Source organism: Borostomias antarcticus (genome assembly GCF_949987555.1).
Source record: "Borostomias antarcticus genome assembly, chromosome: 19".
Taxonomy (NCBI): Eukaryota; Metazoa; Chordata; class Actinopteri; order Stomiiformes; family Stomiidae; genus Borostomias; species Borostomias antarcticus.
This window is the reverse complement of record NC_140252.1, coordinates 3177401-3192400: the sequence shown is the minus strand read 5'-3', so window position 1 is coordinate 3192400 and position 15000 is coordinate 3177401. Positions and strand designations below refer to the sequence as shown.

At 50.0% G+C, this 15000-nt stretch overlaps 2 protein-coding genes across 2 annotated transcripts in view; one reads left to right on the top strand and one right to left on the bottom strand.

The window, feature by feature from the left end:
* Positions 1-8104, bottom strand: part of LOC311321571 (clathrin coat assembly protein AP180-like) — a gene marked incomplete at both ends in the record, with an annotated part of 37033 nt that extends 28929 nt beyond the window's left edge. The window contains one exon of the mRNA XM_084453566.1: positions 7975-8104. Within this exon, the coding sequence (XP_084309692.1) occupies positions 7975-8104 (130 nt within the window). The remainder of the gene's footprint in view (positions 1-7974) is intronic.
* Positions 8105-9978: 1874 nt separating this feature from the next.
* The window catches only part of pgm3 (phosphoglucomutase 3), a 22597-nt gene continuing 17575 nt past the window's right edge, over positions 9979-15000 (top strand). Inside the window, exons 1-6 of the mRNA XM_084453279.1 lie at positions 9979-10081; positions 10455-10663; positions 10964-11148; positions 11567-11634; positions 11727-11860; positions 13366-13567. Of these exons, the coding sequence (XP_084309405.1) occupies positions 10457-10663; positions 10964-11148; positions 11567-11634; positions 11727-11860; positions 13366-13567 (796 nt within the window). The 5' untranslated portion in view covers positions 9979-10081; positions 10455-10456. The remainder of the gene's footprint in view (positions 10082-10454; positions 10664-10963; positions 11149-11566; positions 11635-11726; positions 11861-13365; positions 13568-15000) is intronic.

Genomic DNA, 15000 nt, shown 5'->3' with positions numbered 1-15000 from the left:
AATGTCTCTCGCCCAGCCTTTCTCTCTCTCTCTCTCTCTGTGTCTCTCTCTCTCTCTCTCTCTCTCTCTTTGTGTCTCTTTCTCTCTCTTTCCCTCTCTCTCAGTGAAGCGGTCGGGGACGACACCCCCCTGCAGTGTTTTGGTGTTTCATAAGACGCCCACGCCACAGTGACTGACTGAAAGGCTGGATATTACATAACCTTGGCCTCTCTCACCGGCAGCTGCTACAGACCTTAGCATCCATGCTAGCATAACGTCCAAACCAGCCACATGGAATCCGTCCAGTGTTTCCCCTAGGAGGGGTGGTAGGCCCCCCGAAACTACTAGTGTTGTCTGAAGATACTTTAGATCCCATGTTCTTAAAATGATCAGTCACTGCTCCTCTGGCCCTTGATCAATGAACCCATATGTTTAATCTCTCTGTTACCCCCGGCAGCCTGGAAGACTGCCCATGTTACCCTCGGCCTGGAAGACTGCCCATGTTACCCCCTTACAGCCTGGAAGACTGCCCATGTTACCCTCGGCCTGGAAGACTGCCCATGTTACCCTCGGCCTGGAAGACTGTCCATGTCACCCCCTTACAGCCTGGAAGACTGTCCATGTTACCCCCTTACAGCCTGGAAGACTGCCCATGTCACCCCCTTACAGCCTGGAAGACTGCCCATGTCACCCCCTTACTGCCTGGAAGACTGTCCATGTCACCCCCTTACTGCCTGGAAGACTGTCCAGGTCACCCCCTTACAGCCTGGAAGACTGCCCATGTCACCCTCGGCCTGGAAGACTGACCATGTGACCCCCTTACAGCCTGGAAGACTGCCCATGTCACCCCCTTACAGCCTGGAAGACTGTTCATGTCACCCCCTTACTGCCTGGAAGACTGTTCATGTCACCCCCTTACTGCCTGGAAGACTGCCCATGTCACCCTCTTACAGCCTGGAAGACTGCCCATGTCACCCCCTTACAGCCTGGAAGACTGCCCATGTCACCCCCTTACAGCCTGGAAGACTGCCCATGTCACCCCCTTACAGCCTGGAAGACTGTCCATGTTACCCCCTTACAGCCTGGAAGACTGCCCATGTTACCCCCTTACAGCCTGGAAGACTGTCCATGTCACCCCCTTACAGCCTGGAAGACTGACCATGTTACCCCCTTACTGCCTGGAAGACTGTCCATGTTACCCTCTTACAGCCTGGAAGACTGCCCATGTCACCCCCTTACAGCCTGGAAGACTGTCCATGTCACCCCCTTACAGCCTGGAAGACTGCCCATGTTACCCCCTTACAGCCTGGAAGACTGCCCATGTCACCCCCTTACAGCCTGGAAGACTGTCCATGTCACCCCCTTACAGCCTGGAAGACTGACCATGTTACCCTCTTACAGCCTGGAAGACTGCCCATGTCACCCCCTTACAGCCTGGAAGACTGCCCATGTCACCCTCTTACATACATGTGGAAACAGGGATGATCTGAACAACTACCGCCCAATTTCAAAGCTCCCTTTTCAGGCAAAAACCCTTGAAACTTTAGTTAATAAACAGATTAAGCATTTCCTATCACATAATGCTATATTAAGCCCTCATCAATCTGGCTTTAGAGCAAAGCATAGTGCAATCTCAGCTGTTACTCTGGTTACAAATGATATTATTCAGCCTTAGATAAGAAGAAACACTGTGCTGCTGTGTTTGTTGACTTGTCTAAGGCTTTTGATACAGTTGATCACTCATTGCTGTTACACACTTTATCTAAAATTGGTTTCGATGAGAAGGCCTGTGCTTTTTTCCATGGTTATCCATTTGAAAGTGCACATAACTACAAAAAATAAAAACATATTACTAGAGAAAATAACATTTAAACAGCTGAATGCTAAACAGCTGAAAATAACTTGCAAAAGCATTGCTGAAAATGCATAGGGAATGGGGGGAAATGGGAACTAACAGTCCACAACACAGATTCAAGATGTTAGGCTATGCCCTACCTACATTTGTAGTTACTAACATCAGAATACATGGACTCTAAGCTGTGGTTACATTACTTATGTAGCTAGCTAAAACGGAAAATATTTTCATTTCATCATCTCTCACTCCCAGTCAGAAAATGTCCGCTAGCCGTGATGCTAATTTTCGCTATGTTAAACTCCATTGACGTATGCTAAAAATGATAGCGATCTAGTCTGCTATTTTCTGGCTTTTGCGGTCTTTCGGGAGGGGCGGGGGGTCCCGTTTGGGGGGCTGGCCACCCCTCCAAAGCATTGGTAGGGGAAACTCTGCAGTCCCTCAATCCCCAGGCTTATAGCATCCACCCCCACCATGCTCTACTGTTCACGACCACATAAAACTAGACCATAGGCCATCGCTCCAGCAATACCATGGAATCGGAGGGGGAGGGATATGAGACCGGTCCATGTCCGTTAGTTAGTTAGATTTCATTCACAGGAAACCTGTGGATTATAATGGTAATTAATACTGATACCCGTTGGAGCACACAATCCCTATTTGGACGTTTAGTTATCCAGTGTTCATGGAAATGCATTGTTCTATGGACACACACACACACACTGTTGAGTTGTTTTGCTGTCCTCTATACAATCTAGCATGTGTGTGTGTGTGTGTGTGCCCGTGTGTGTGTGTGTGTGTGTGTGTGTGTGTGTGTGTGCCCGTGTGTGTGTGTGTGTGCCCGTGTGTGTGTGTGTGTGTGTGTGTGTGTGCATGCGTGCTCGTACACAGTGCGTATGCTACTGTATGCTACTGTATATAAACAACGCTAGCCAGTGGCATTGTTATGAGAGAATGTGTTGGTTCCATTGCTAATTTAGCATGGACTAGTTAGTTGGCCACATAGCTAATGTTGTTGAACATGATGGAATCTCACTCTCAAACACAGAGTGTTTTAATTGCAGGTGGGACATGTGAGGTTGGAGTGGGCGTGGTCTGTCATGGCTGTGCGTCTCCTGAGACGCCGGCGCCGCGTCTTGGCGTTCCTCTCTTCCTCAGGTCTCCCAAGCTGCAGCTCGCTGAAGAGCTGTCGCCAGGGGTTACGGTGGCGGACATCACACACACAAACACGCTCAGACGTTAGGCTACATGCATGAGCATACACACATCCGCAGCCACAGACACCATAGTGGCGTGTGTGTGCGTGTGTGTGTGTGTGTGTGCGTGTGTATGTGTGTGTGTAAGTCTAATGAGGATTGGCTGATCTAAATAAAGACTCTTACAGTAATCCACAGCGGGCAGGAGAGCTCTAAGAATGAACCAGTAGACCCATGAAGGGTGTACAAGACTAACGTGTGTGTATGTGTGTGATAGATACAGCAGATGACCGTGTCTGATTTTGCATTTGTGTGTGTGTGTGTGTGTGTGTGTGTGTGTGCATGCGCGTGCGTGCCTGAGGTTAGTGTGACAGGAATATGCCAGATTAAATGAGCAAGAAGCTAATGCAGGCCTGAACACGGTTTATTACTATTTATCTCACTCACTCACACACACACACACACACACACACACACACACACACACACTCCTGGAGGCTCCAGCGTGCCTAGAGGTACTCTGTGACAATGAGTAACAATGAGTCACTAACCCGATGACACACACGCACACACACACACACACACACACACACAGACAGACAGACACACACACACACACACACACACACACACACACACTGGGGTTACTCGGTACACCAGTACACACACACACACACTGGGGTTACTCGGTACACCAGTACACACACACACACACACACACACTGGGGTTACTCGGTACACCAGTACACACACACACACACACACACACACACACACACACACACGCACACACTGGGGTTACTCGGTACACCAGTACACACAAACACACACACACTGGGGTTACTCGGTACACCAGTACAAACACACACACACACACACACACACACTAGGGTTACTCGGTACACCAGTACACACACACACACACACACACACACACACACACACACACACACTGGGGTTACTCGGTACACCAGTACACACACACACACACACACTGGGGTTACTCGGTACACCAGTACACACACACACACTGGGGTTACTCGGTACACCGGTACCAACGGTATATGGCCGTACCAAAACGGCGGTACATACTGTATGATACCATCATTTTGGACAAATGTACTGTGTTACCATGGTACCCATAGCATAGTAGGGTAAGGTAAGCACTAACAACGGTGCTACCAACTTAACTCCTTAACTTAACTAACTTAACTAGTCTTAACTACGCACTGACTAAACACTGGCAAAGAAGTGGATTGAGTCATTTGTGATCTAAAACTATGGCAGAGCTGTTATATATGAATAAGCTAATGGTATTACCATCTGCTTGCTTATTGTGTCAATAACTAGCCTGACTCCACCCCCCGAATCGCACGCCAACTTTAATTTTCTGAATGTGATTCAGGGTCTGGAAAAGCTCTCGTTCAGAGTGATTTCTCGGTTGGAATTCAAATCAGGCCAATAAGTGTCCTTTGAATGTGATGTCAAGCTGTGATTGGTTAGGGGATGAACTAATCGCTGAGGACTCTTCGGAAACGCCCATCTCAGAAAGAGGCTGCAATGGGAGCCTGTCCAGACTGAATAATGACATGAAACCAAATCTGAGTCTGAGTTTCAGGCTGGTCCATAACTAACGTGACATGCTAGATGGTTTGCTTCGCATAACCATCTGAGATTCTCTGTTGGAAACCAGGCAAGCACTTTAAAAAATACTTGGCAGGTGATTGGATGAATCATCTGTCTATCACCGCGCGGCCATCACACGCTAACTTCAACCGTTCCTCGCTGCTGTCACATCTAAACCTGCCCAGCAAAACAGTTTGTTTTTCCCTAATAGGACACTGATTGGCTAGATAATTTTCTGATCAGGCACAAACGGATATCTATGGAGAGTATCCAGACTGATTTGCGAGAGAAACATAATGTGAGCTTGCAAGATCAGGATGGTCTCCCGAGGGTTGTCAATAGGAGTTCTGAAACATTGAAAGGCTGTTGCAATGTTGCTAACATTAGCTAGCTAGCAAGCTATGTGTGTTGTGTTTAGCTAGCTATAACAACCTAACGCTAACATGAAGTCACATTAACATTAAAATACGTGTTTTCATTACAATGTGGGTTTACAGCACTGTGGCAGCTTACAAGTCATATTTGCCATGCTATTTGCATTTGGCAATGTTAACAATTACTGTCGGTTACAGTACCTACATTTGTCAGAAACATGATGAATAATGAAACTTAGCTTACGTTATCTCCCAGCAAGCCATGTCATACGAGCTAGCTAGCTACTGTAGCCTACGTGTTTTGTTAATGTACACTGGTTATGGCAATGTAGCGGATTCTCAGTCATATTTATCAGATCATATCAGCATGTGGTAACATCTTAAATGTGTTTATTAGCTCATGCGCATCAATTCATATAATTGGTTAATCAAGTTATCTTTTTTTACTCTTATGATGCTGTATTTGTGGTATGCATGAGCCAATAAGTAATGTATTCCATTGCAATATTATACATGTAATATAGCCAAGTGATTCTCTTTTTAGAAATGAAAAAATGCTACCCAGAAACACTTTGACTGGTATTGTACAGAGGGTAACAATTTTTACATTCTTACAACCCTCACACACACACACACACACAGACACACACACACAGACACACACAGACACACGACCTGTGACTGGAATATATGTCAATAGTATTTGACATCATGTATTGAACTGAGCACTTGGACTTGGTCCCCGGGCGTCATGACGATGGCTGCCCACTGCTCCTGGCTCCCCTGGAGGACGGCTTGGATGGGAGAAATGCAGGAAACAATTTCCACCAGCGACCACCGAAGACGTGTTTGTGTGTGCTGTCGCCCCTCACTCGCGCTTGTGTGTGTGTGTGTGTGTGTGTATATGTGTCATGTGTGGCCAAATAAAGACCATTTGAGGTCCAGAAATTATAAAAAATCCTGTTTGCCAAGCATTACAGTACTGTAGGCTTACAGTACATCCAAGATACAGTATGTAGCATTTAATAGGGAGAGCAGCCCCTATTTTTGAATTTACAATCAAATAGAATATGTTCAATTGCTACTGGGAACACAACTTTATAAAAGTCAAGATCCTTCTCCAAAGAGATAATGAAAACCCAATATCACTTAGTATGACAAAAAAAAAATCAAACAACAAGGAGACCTAGTCCTAGATCTAATTTCCAGGCCAGGCTTGAAATGACATCCCTGCTCCCTGTCATCCGCCAACCCAGAAGCCCCTCTGCCAGAACAGTGTCAACCCCCCCACCCCCCAATTCTCTACCAAACTACCCCCCCCCCCCCCCACACACACACACACACCCCAAGGAGTTGCCAATTGTGACGCCATGATGGAGACTTACTGTATCTTTCTGAATGATCGTACTACAGTATGGCTGCGTATGTATTCACACGCCACACCATCGCTGTCTCGTCTCTGTGTAGAAGTCTGTTTCTTACTGGTGGAAACTGTCTTTCATTAAAACGCTAGTCTTTATTGAGTGGTGCTGCGGCCATAATTGATGGTGCCTTTTGTGCCTCCCCAAGATGGGTGTCTCTCTGAAACAACTGTGCTCGTAGAATCACCCTGTAAATGTATACTGTACATCCATCATAGCTTTAACCCTAAAGGTATAACCTCGCCTGATAGCTACAGTACAAGGACTAAACCTCTCCAGTAACTACCATTCCTCTTACGGCTGGAGAACCAGTTACAACTCTCTCCAACACTGAACTTGTTGGATCACCTGATTGTGAAGGTGAATCCGGCGCAGCCTGCCACCCTGCCTGTCTCTCTACTCAGACGCAGGCCGTCACCACGTCTCTTAGCTGTTTTTACACAAAGCTACCGCGCAAATGGTCCCGAGCAGAGCTGTATATGGAGTTAATGGTTTTTTCCGACAGCTAACATCATGGCACAGCGTCTTAACGAGGCTCAGGGAGTTCCCGTCGTGCGGGGCATGGGCTGTGTGATCCGCACGGCTATCTTCGGGTCCGTTCTCCTAGCCTTAGCGCCGTCACCTTTGGCAGCGTAAATAATGCATGCGGTCATTGGGCTGGTTATTGCATTATTCAGCAGGGAAGCAGATCACACGATAAACAGGCCTGGGCCAACGGGACAGGGCCTGGCTCTGCAGACCACACACACACAAACACACACACACACACACACACACACACACACACACAGGCCCCGACGCCGGCCTTCCAGGTGCTGCCCGTCGGGGATGAGGGTGATGAATCAGTGTGCCGAGGCTGCCCTTGTGTTCGGAACGCCCAGTGTGCTGCTGTGAGGGGGTTGATGTTCCCATAATGTGGTGATGCGACAAGAGATATCAAAAATAAATTTTCGTATGTCTCTCTCACGGTCTCTCTGTCTTCTCCTACAGTATTGACCCAGACCAGATAGTTGAGACAGACATAGGAATATGGTTCTAGTCCACAACGTCTCAATGACCCTTCATATGCTCTGGAGCGGTCAGTGAAAGGACAGTAGGTGTGGACGCTCTCAAACACGCAGGCTGGCAGACTGACGCAAGGGCAAATGGTGCAAAGGCATAATAAATGGACAGGGCCTGGGCGTGTGTTTGAGTCATTCAGTCTTGAGTTATGACCCAATAACGGTGAGTTCTGCATGATGGGGGGAGAGGGGTCAGCACTGGGGTCATCTCCATGGAAACATCAATCGTGATGCCACCCCGCCTTAAAAGGGTAGGAACATGCAGCACCATGGGTGGTATGGATATCGCCAACATTTGCAACAACATTGTTTTCTTGGTGGCATGCATATACCATTGGTGGTGATATACTTTAATGTCATCATTACTCCGTGTGTGTTTGTGTGTGCGCGCGTTTATGCGTGCGTGTGGGTGCGTGTGGAGACTAATGTTCTGCCAAACCTGGCAGGAATGAGGGGTGCACTCACATTCAAGGTGTTTCTTCTTGGGCGCCATCACCTCGTGAGTGGTGGCTTTGCAGACGGCGCGGGCCATATCCGAGCCCGTCAGCTGGTACTGCGCAGCGGCAATGCGATCCGTGAGCGTCTGCCCCGACATTTTCTCCCCGTGTAGCCGACCAGCTCAGAGATGTATTTCACCAAAGAGATATACAATTTTAAAAAGGCGTTTTCTTCACGGGAAATGTCTGTCACTAAATTCCAGTGCAGTCCGCAGATCCCTCACGGGTAGGCCTGTGACCTTCTGGATGGGCGAAAACAGTAGTTATGATCATATCAATAAATAGCAATTATTTACACATCAATTAATAAAATCACGTTGAAATGTACGCTTTAACCTGGGTAGGCCTACACTTACGCAAGATGGCCAAGCAGTTCGTCCCGTAGGCTACAGCAGGCAACCGTTCAGTTCAGGACCTTGGATAAAGACAGTCGTGCGTAATTCCACGCTGGCATTGAAATCTAATTGCTCGCCCCGCAGCGGTGTTTCAAAAACACACAGCAAATCCAATATATTGCGACGCCTCTAGCTCGTTGCCAGTCAGAATGGATTCGTTAAAGTGTCCAACCTCAATCCAAAAATCCCCAGACTACACCGTCGTGCCTAGGAGTCGGTTTGACGGTGTTTCCCGACCAGGACGCACGGAATCCGAGCGAAGAGGGACCACGGCTGGAACGTTACAGTGATCCAAATAACGGGGTTCAAGCGGTGACGCACGATGTCCCCGGTAGCTCGTGGATTCTAATCTTCTCTCCGGACCGTTTTTTCCGGATGAGGAACGTCTGATGAGATGCGATGCCCTTCTCCTCGGTCGACAGCTGATGCGCGCCTCTCCTCTGTGGCTGTCGCCAACACTGCTGGTGCAAGACGCCTAGGCTACGGGAGAGGGGGGTTGGAGATAAAGATGATCGATGTTCGTCAAAATGTCTTATTCCACCCACGCGTTTGTTTATTTATTTATCTATTTTATCTACCTGCCTATCTATCATCTCCTCCCCCCGTTCCAGTGTTGAGACAGGGTCAGGTGACGCCTCATTAACAAACCCACACACGTATATGATGGCTCTATAGTCCCACGCTCCCTCCGTAGGCCTGCGCTCTTAAAGGGGAGTGGCCTATAGGCCTATCTGATCATTAATGCGCCAATGGGTCCAACAATTACAAAATGGCATGGATTAAGGATTTCAAATGTTTCATCTAGGCTACCTTCTGTAGGCTGTGTGTTCCAGGCCCATTAATACCCTTAATAAAATTAACCCCTAAATAAAAATTTCGTTTTTGTTGCAAATGTAGGCTACTATAGCATAGCCTTCATTGGGCCAAATGAGACAGTAGTCCTATTTCTTGTAGGCCAATATATACAGCAATTTTCTAATTACATTTGGAAATAGTATTGTCTGTGCTTATACGGCTGCTGTAAAACAGCAATGTCCCGCTGGGGATCAATATAGTAGGCTTACAACCGATAGCCTACTTAGCCTACCCATCTATACCTAGGCAAGGCAAGGCAAGGCAAGTTTATTTATATAGCACATTTCAGCCACAGGGGAATTCAAGGTGCTTTACATGAGACATTAAAAGCATTAAAACAAAAAGCAAGACATTATAGACATTTAAAACAAAAGGCAGGACAAATTAAAAGCATTAAAACAAAAAGCAAGTCATTATAGACATTTAAACAAAAAGCAGGACAAATAGAATACAGGAATAAAAGTTACAGTGCAGTATACTGATAAACATAGCTATGTCCCGCTGGGGATCAATATAGTAGGCTAACAACCGATAGCCTACTTAGCCTACCCATCTAGCCTACCCATCTAGCCTACCCATCTAGCCTACCCATCTAGCCTACCCATCTAGCCTACCTAGGCTAATACATGAGCCACACAGCCCCAGTAACCTGCCCGTCGTGGTCATATCTCTGTCATCACGGTGCTGCGCTCTGCGTCTCGGGGGGCGGGGCGTGTGACGTCCCGGAACTGCAGCCACGTCACCAGGCTACATGCTAGGCTAGCATCCAGGAAGCTGCTTTCATCTCACAAGTGTTTCTCAATAAGTTTCCTGCTACAACTACCAGTAAGTAAAAGAAACATGTTGTGTTTCGAAATGTAGGCTATTAAGTGTACGTGTTTTTCATTCTGTTCTCGTGCATGCGCGACTGACACCCTGTCATCTGCGAGTTTACACTTTCACTCAACAACATCCATCATATCTCATTCATACTTTGCCCCTTGGTTAGGCTCTGCACAAAATGCAATGAGACATATGATAAATTATAAGTCACTAGTCAATACAATGTGTGGGGTTCACACACTGATACATATCATGGCCATAGGCTATATCATTAACCAAGGTTTAGGACTGATTGTGGATAAGAAGCTAAATAAAGCTAGATAAAGAAATGGTGATAGCAAAGCCACAGTAGCAATATCCATCTGTTGTCTACCAGGAATGGCCCAGTTCGAGGCGGTATCCCAGAAGTCCGCAGTCCACCCGAAGCCCGCTGGCTTGGTCCTGCATTACGGGACCGCTGGCTTCAGGACCAACGCCGAGCACCTGGACCACGTCATGTTCCGAATGGGCCTGCTGGCCACGCTCAGGTCCAAGAAGAGCAAAGCCACTATCGGAGTCATGGTCACGGCTTCACACAACCCCGAGGTGACCCCAGCCTACTCTCTGCCACCGCGCGCTGCCATTTTGACCCTGTAGAAGTGGGGGGTGCTTTCTGTGTATGGGTCTCTCTAGACCTAGCTGGTTCATCCTGTTTTATTCTGCCATGGCAAAGGCCTCAAACCAAGCTGTTTGCTGTATTGTGTTGGAATTTTCTAAAGTAAAATCATCGATATGGATTTGTTTATTCTAATCCTTCTCTCTCTCTCCCTCTCTCTCCATCCTCTCTCTCTTCTCTTCCCCCTCTCTCTCCGCTCCCCCCTCTCCCCCCTCCATGGCTCTCTCCAGGAGGATAACGGGGTGAAGCTGATCGACCCCATGGGGGAGATGGTGGCGCCGGCGTGGGAGGGCTACGCCAGCCTCCTGGCCAACGCCGAGCAGGCGGGGCTCCTCACGGCGCTGAAGGAGGTCATCGAGCGCGAGGCGGTCAGTCTGGACCAGGACGCCAGCGTGTTTGTGGGCAAAGACACCAGGTACGGAAAAACAAGTCCTTCTGGATGGATGTTAGCAGTTTGGTTAAGCCACTCTTCAGAGGCCGAGACTCCAGACTCAATATCTGTTTATTGTCATGTATAAGGTTCACATACTGTACGCGGTTGCAGACGACATAATGTAGGACAGGGTGCAGGACAGGACAGTGCAAAGACATGACAGTCCCTCCCCAGTAGCACCGTCATAGGATAGTATAGAGCTTGTGTGTCAGGAGGATGTTTACGTGTGTTTACAGCCGTTTTGAAGCCCGCTGCGGTGCCAGAGTAGCCCAGCGAAGCCACGCGTTGGTTAGTGAAACGCAGCACAATGACGTCCATTACATCAACATAGCAGGACAGCCAGCTACACATTGGCAGCCTTTCAGTGTAGCACGTCAGCTTTGACCACTTGTTTCTCCAGGAAGAGCAGTGACAGCCTATCACAGGCCGTGCTGGACGGAGTCTCCGCCCTCGGGGGTCAGAGTAAAGGTGAGTACTCGTCTCCTCGGCTTCTAGACCGACTGGCTCCTCAGACCGTTTGCCCCTCGCTGATTGGTCCGTCGCCCTGTCCGTCCTGCCAGACTACGGCACGGTGACCACGCCCCAGCTCCACTACATGGTGCGCTGTCAGAACACGCAGGGTCGCTATGGAGACGCCACGGTGGAGGGATACTACCGGAAGCTGTCCCAGGCGTTCATCCAGCTCACCAAGGATGTGAGGAGACCAGCTTTCTGTTCATGTCTTCGCAGCATCAACTTTGTCATGTAAAGTCATGACGGGTTTCCATAATACAGCATGTCTGTCTATCCCTCTGTCTCCATATTCATCCACCGATCTCTCCATCCATCCCCTCTTCCCCCTCTCCATCCACCGATCTCTCCATCCCTCCCCTCTTCCACCCCTCCATCCACCGATCTCTCCATCCCTCCCCTCCTCTACCCCTCTATCCACCGATCTCTCTATCCCTCCCCTCCTCTACCCCTCTATCCACCGATCTCTCCATCCCTCCCCACCTCCTCCACCCCTCCATCCACCGATCTCTCTATCCCTCCCCTCCTCTACCCCTCTATCCACCGATCTCTCCATCCCTCCCCTCTTCCACTCCTCCATCCACCGATCTCTCTATCCCTCCCCTCTTCCACTCCTCCATCCACCGATCTCTCTATCCCTCCCCTCCTCCTCCACCCCTCCATCCACCGATCTCTCCATCCATCCCCTCCTCCTCCACCCCTCCATCCACCGATCTCTCTATCCCTCCCCTCTTCCACTCCTCCATCCACCGATCTCTCTATCCCTCCCCTCCTCCTCCACCACTCTAACCACCGATTTCTCCATCCCTCCCCTCTTCCACTCCTCCAACCACCGATCTCTCCATCCCTCCCCTCTTCCACTCCTCCAACCACCGATCTCTCTATCCCTCCCCTCTTCCACCCCTCCATCCACCGATCTCTCCATCCCTCCCCACCTCCTCCACCCCTCCATCCACCGATCTCTCTATCCCTCCCCTCCTCTACCCCTCTATCCACCGATCTCTCTATCCCTCCCCTCCTCCTCCACCACTCTAACCACCGATCTATCCATCCATCCCCTCTTCCACCCCTCCATCCACTGATCTCTCCATCCCTCCCCTCTTCCACCCCTCCATCCACCGATCTCTCCATCCCTCCCCTCCTCCTCCACCCCTCCATCCACCGATCTCTCCATCCCTCCCCTCCTCCTCCACCCCTCCATCCACCGATCTCTCTATCCCTCCCCTCCTCCTCCACCCCTCATCCACCGATCTCTCCATCCCTCCCCTCTTCCACTCCTCCATCCACCGATCTCTCCATCCATCCCCTCTTCCACCCCTCCATCCACCGATCTCTCCATCCCTCCTCTCCTCCTCCACCACTCTAACCACCGATCTCTCCATCCATCCCCTCTTCCACCCCTCCATCCACCGATCTCTCCATCCCTCCCCTCTTCCACTCCTCCATCCAACGATCTCTCCATCCCTCCCCTCCTCCTCCACCCCTCCATCCACCGATCTCTCTATCCCTCCCCTCCTCCTCCACCCCTCCATCCACTGATCTCTCCATCCCTCCCCACCTCCTCTACCCCTCTATCCATTGCTCTCTCTATCCCTCCCCTCTTCCACTCCTCTATCCACCGATCTCTCCATCCCTCCCCACCTCTACCCACTGATCTCTCCATCCCTCCCCCCCCCCCCCCCCTCCCAGGTGCCTAACCGTACGGACGACCAGAAGCACCTCCTGGTGGACTGTGCCAACGGCGTGGGCGCTCTGAAGCTGTGCGAGATGGAGAGTTTCCTGTCGGGCGTGGCGCTGCAGCTCACCCTGCTCAACAAGGACACGGGCGGCGGCCGGCTCAACCTCGGCTGCGGGGCGGACCACGTCAAGGTGCAGCAGCGCGCCCCCGCAGGTACGGCCGCGCGGCGCCGCCGTAGAGCCAAAATGGCCGCCTCTCCGCGAATACGAAATTGAATTCAAGTCGTTCGTAACAGCGCGAGAACAGAGAAAGAGAGGGGTGAATTAGATCATTAAATGGTCTGCACTTATATAGCGCTTTTCCACCTTAGCGGCACTCAAAGCGCTTTACAATGGCCTCTCATTCACCCATTCACACACACACTCACACACCAATGGCGGTAGCTGCCATGCAAGGTGCTAACCTGCTCATTGGGAGCAATTTGGGGTTAGGTGTCTTGCTCAAGGACACTTCGACATGTGGACAGTCGGAGCTGGGATTCGAACCGCTGACCCTTCGATCACTGAACGACCCGCTCTACCAACTGAGCTACAGCCGCCCCCACATTAAATATGTCTTTGTATAGTATTATAAATGATATGTAAATAAGTGTAAATGAGACTATGTTCTGTCGTTTATCTATGTCAGGCATATACTGCAGTGTACAGTACTGTAGGTTAAGACTCTTGAAATGTCTTGCCAAGGGCAGGATGCAGTTGTGCAATAACACAGGAGTGTTGGGTGTGTTGGGAGTGTTGGGTGTGTTGGGAGTGTTGGGGGTGTTGGGGGTGTTGGGAGTGTTGGGAGTGTTGGGTGTGTTGGGAGTGTTGGTAGTATTGGGTGTGTTGGGAGTGTTGGGAGTGTTGGGAGTGTTGGGAGTGTTGGGGGTGTTGGGTTTGTTGGGGGTGTTGGGGGTGTTGGGAGTGTTGGGTGTATTGGGAGTGTTGGGTGTGTTGGGTGTATTGGGAGTGTTGGGTGTGTTGGGAGTGTTGGGTGTATTGGGAGTGTTGGGAGTGTTGGGTGTATTGGGTGTGTTGGGAGTGTTGGGAGTGTTGGGTGTGTTGGGAGTGTTGGGTGTGTTGGGAGTGTTGGGTGTGTTGGGTGTGTTGGGAGTGTTGGGAGTGTTGGGAGTGTTGGAAGTGTTGGGAGTGTTGGGTGTGTTGGGAGTGTTGGATGTGTTGGGGGTGTTGGGAGTGTTGGGGGTGTTGGGTGTGTTGGGAGTGTTGGGTGTGTTGGGAGTGTTGGGGGTGTTGGGAGTGTTGGGAGTGTTGGGTGTGTTGGGAGTGTTGGGAGTGTTGAGAGTGTTGGGAGTGTTGGGTGTGTTGGGAGTGTTGGATGTGTTGGGGGTGTTGGATGTGTTGGGGGTGTTGGGTGTGTTGGGTGTGTTGGGGGTGTTGGGAGTGTTGGGGGTGTTGGGTGTGTTGGGGGTGTTGGATGTGTTGGGAGTGTTGGATGTGTTGGGAGTGTTGGGAGTGTTGGGAGTGTTGGATGTATTGGGAGTGTTGGGAGTGTTGGGTGTGTTGGGTGTATTGGGTGTGTTGGGAGTGTTGGGTGTGTTGGGTGTATTGGGAGTGTTGGGTGTGTTGGGTGTGTTGGGTGTGTTGGGA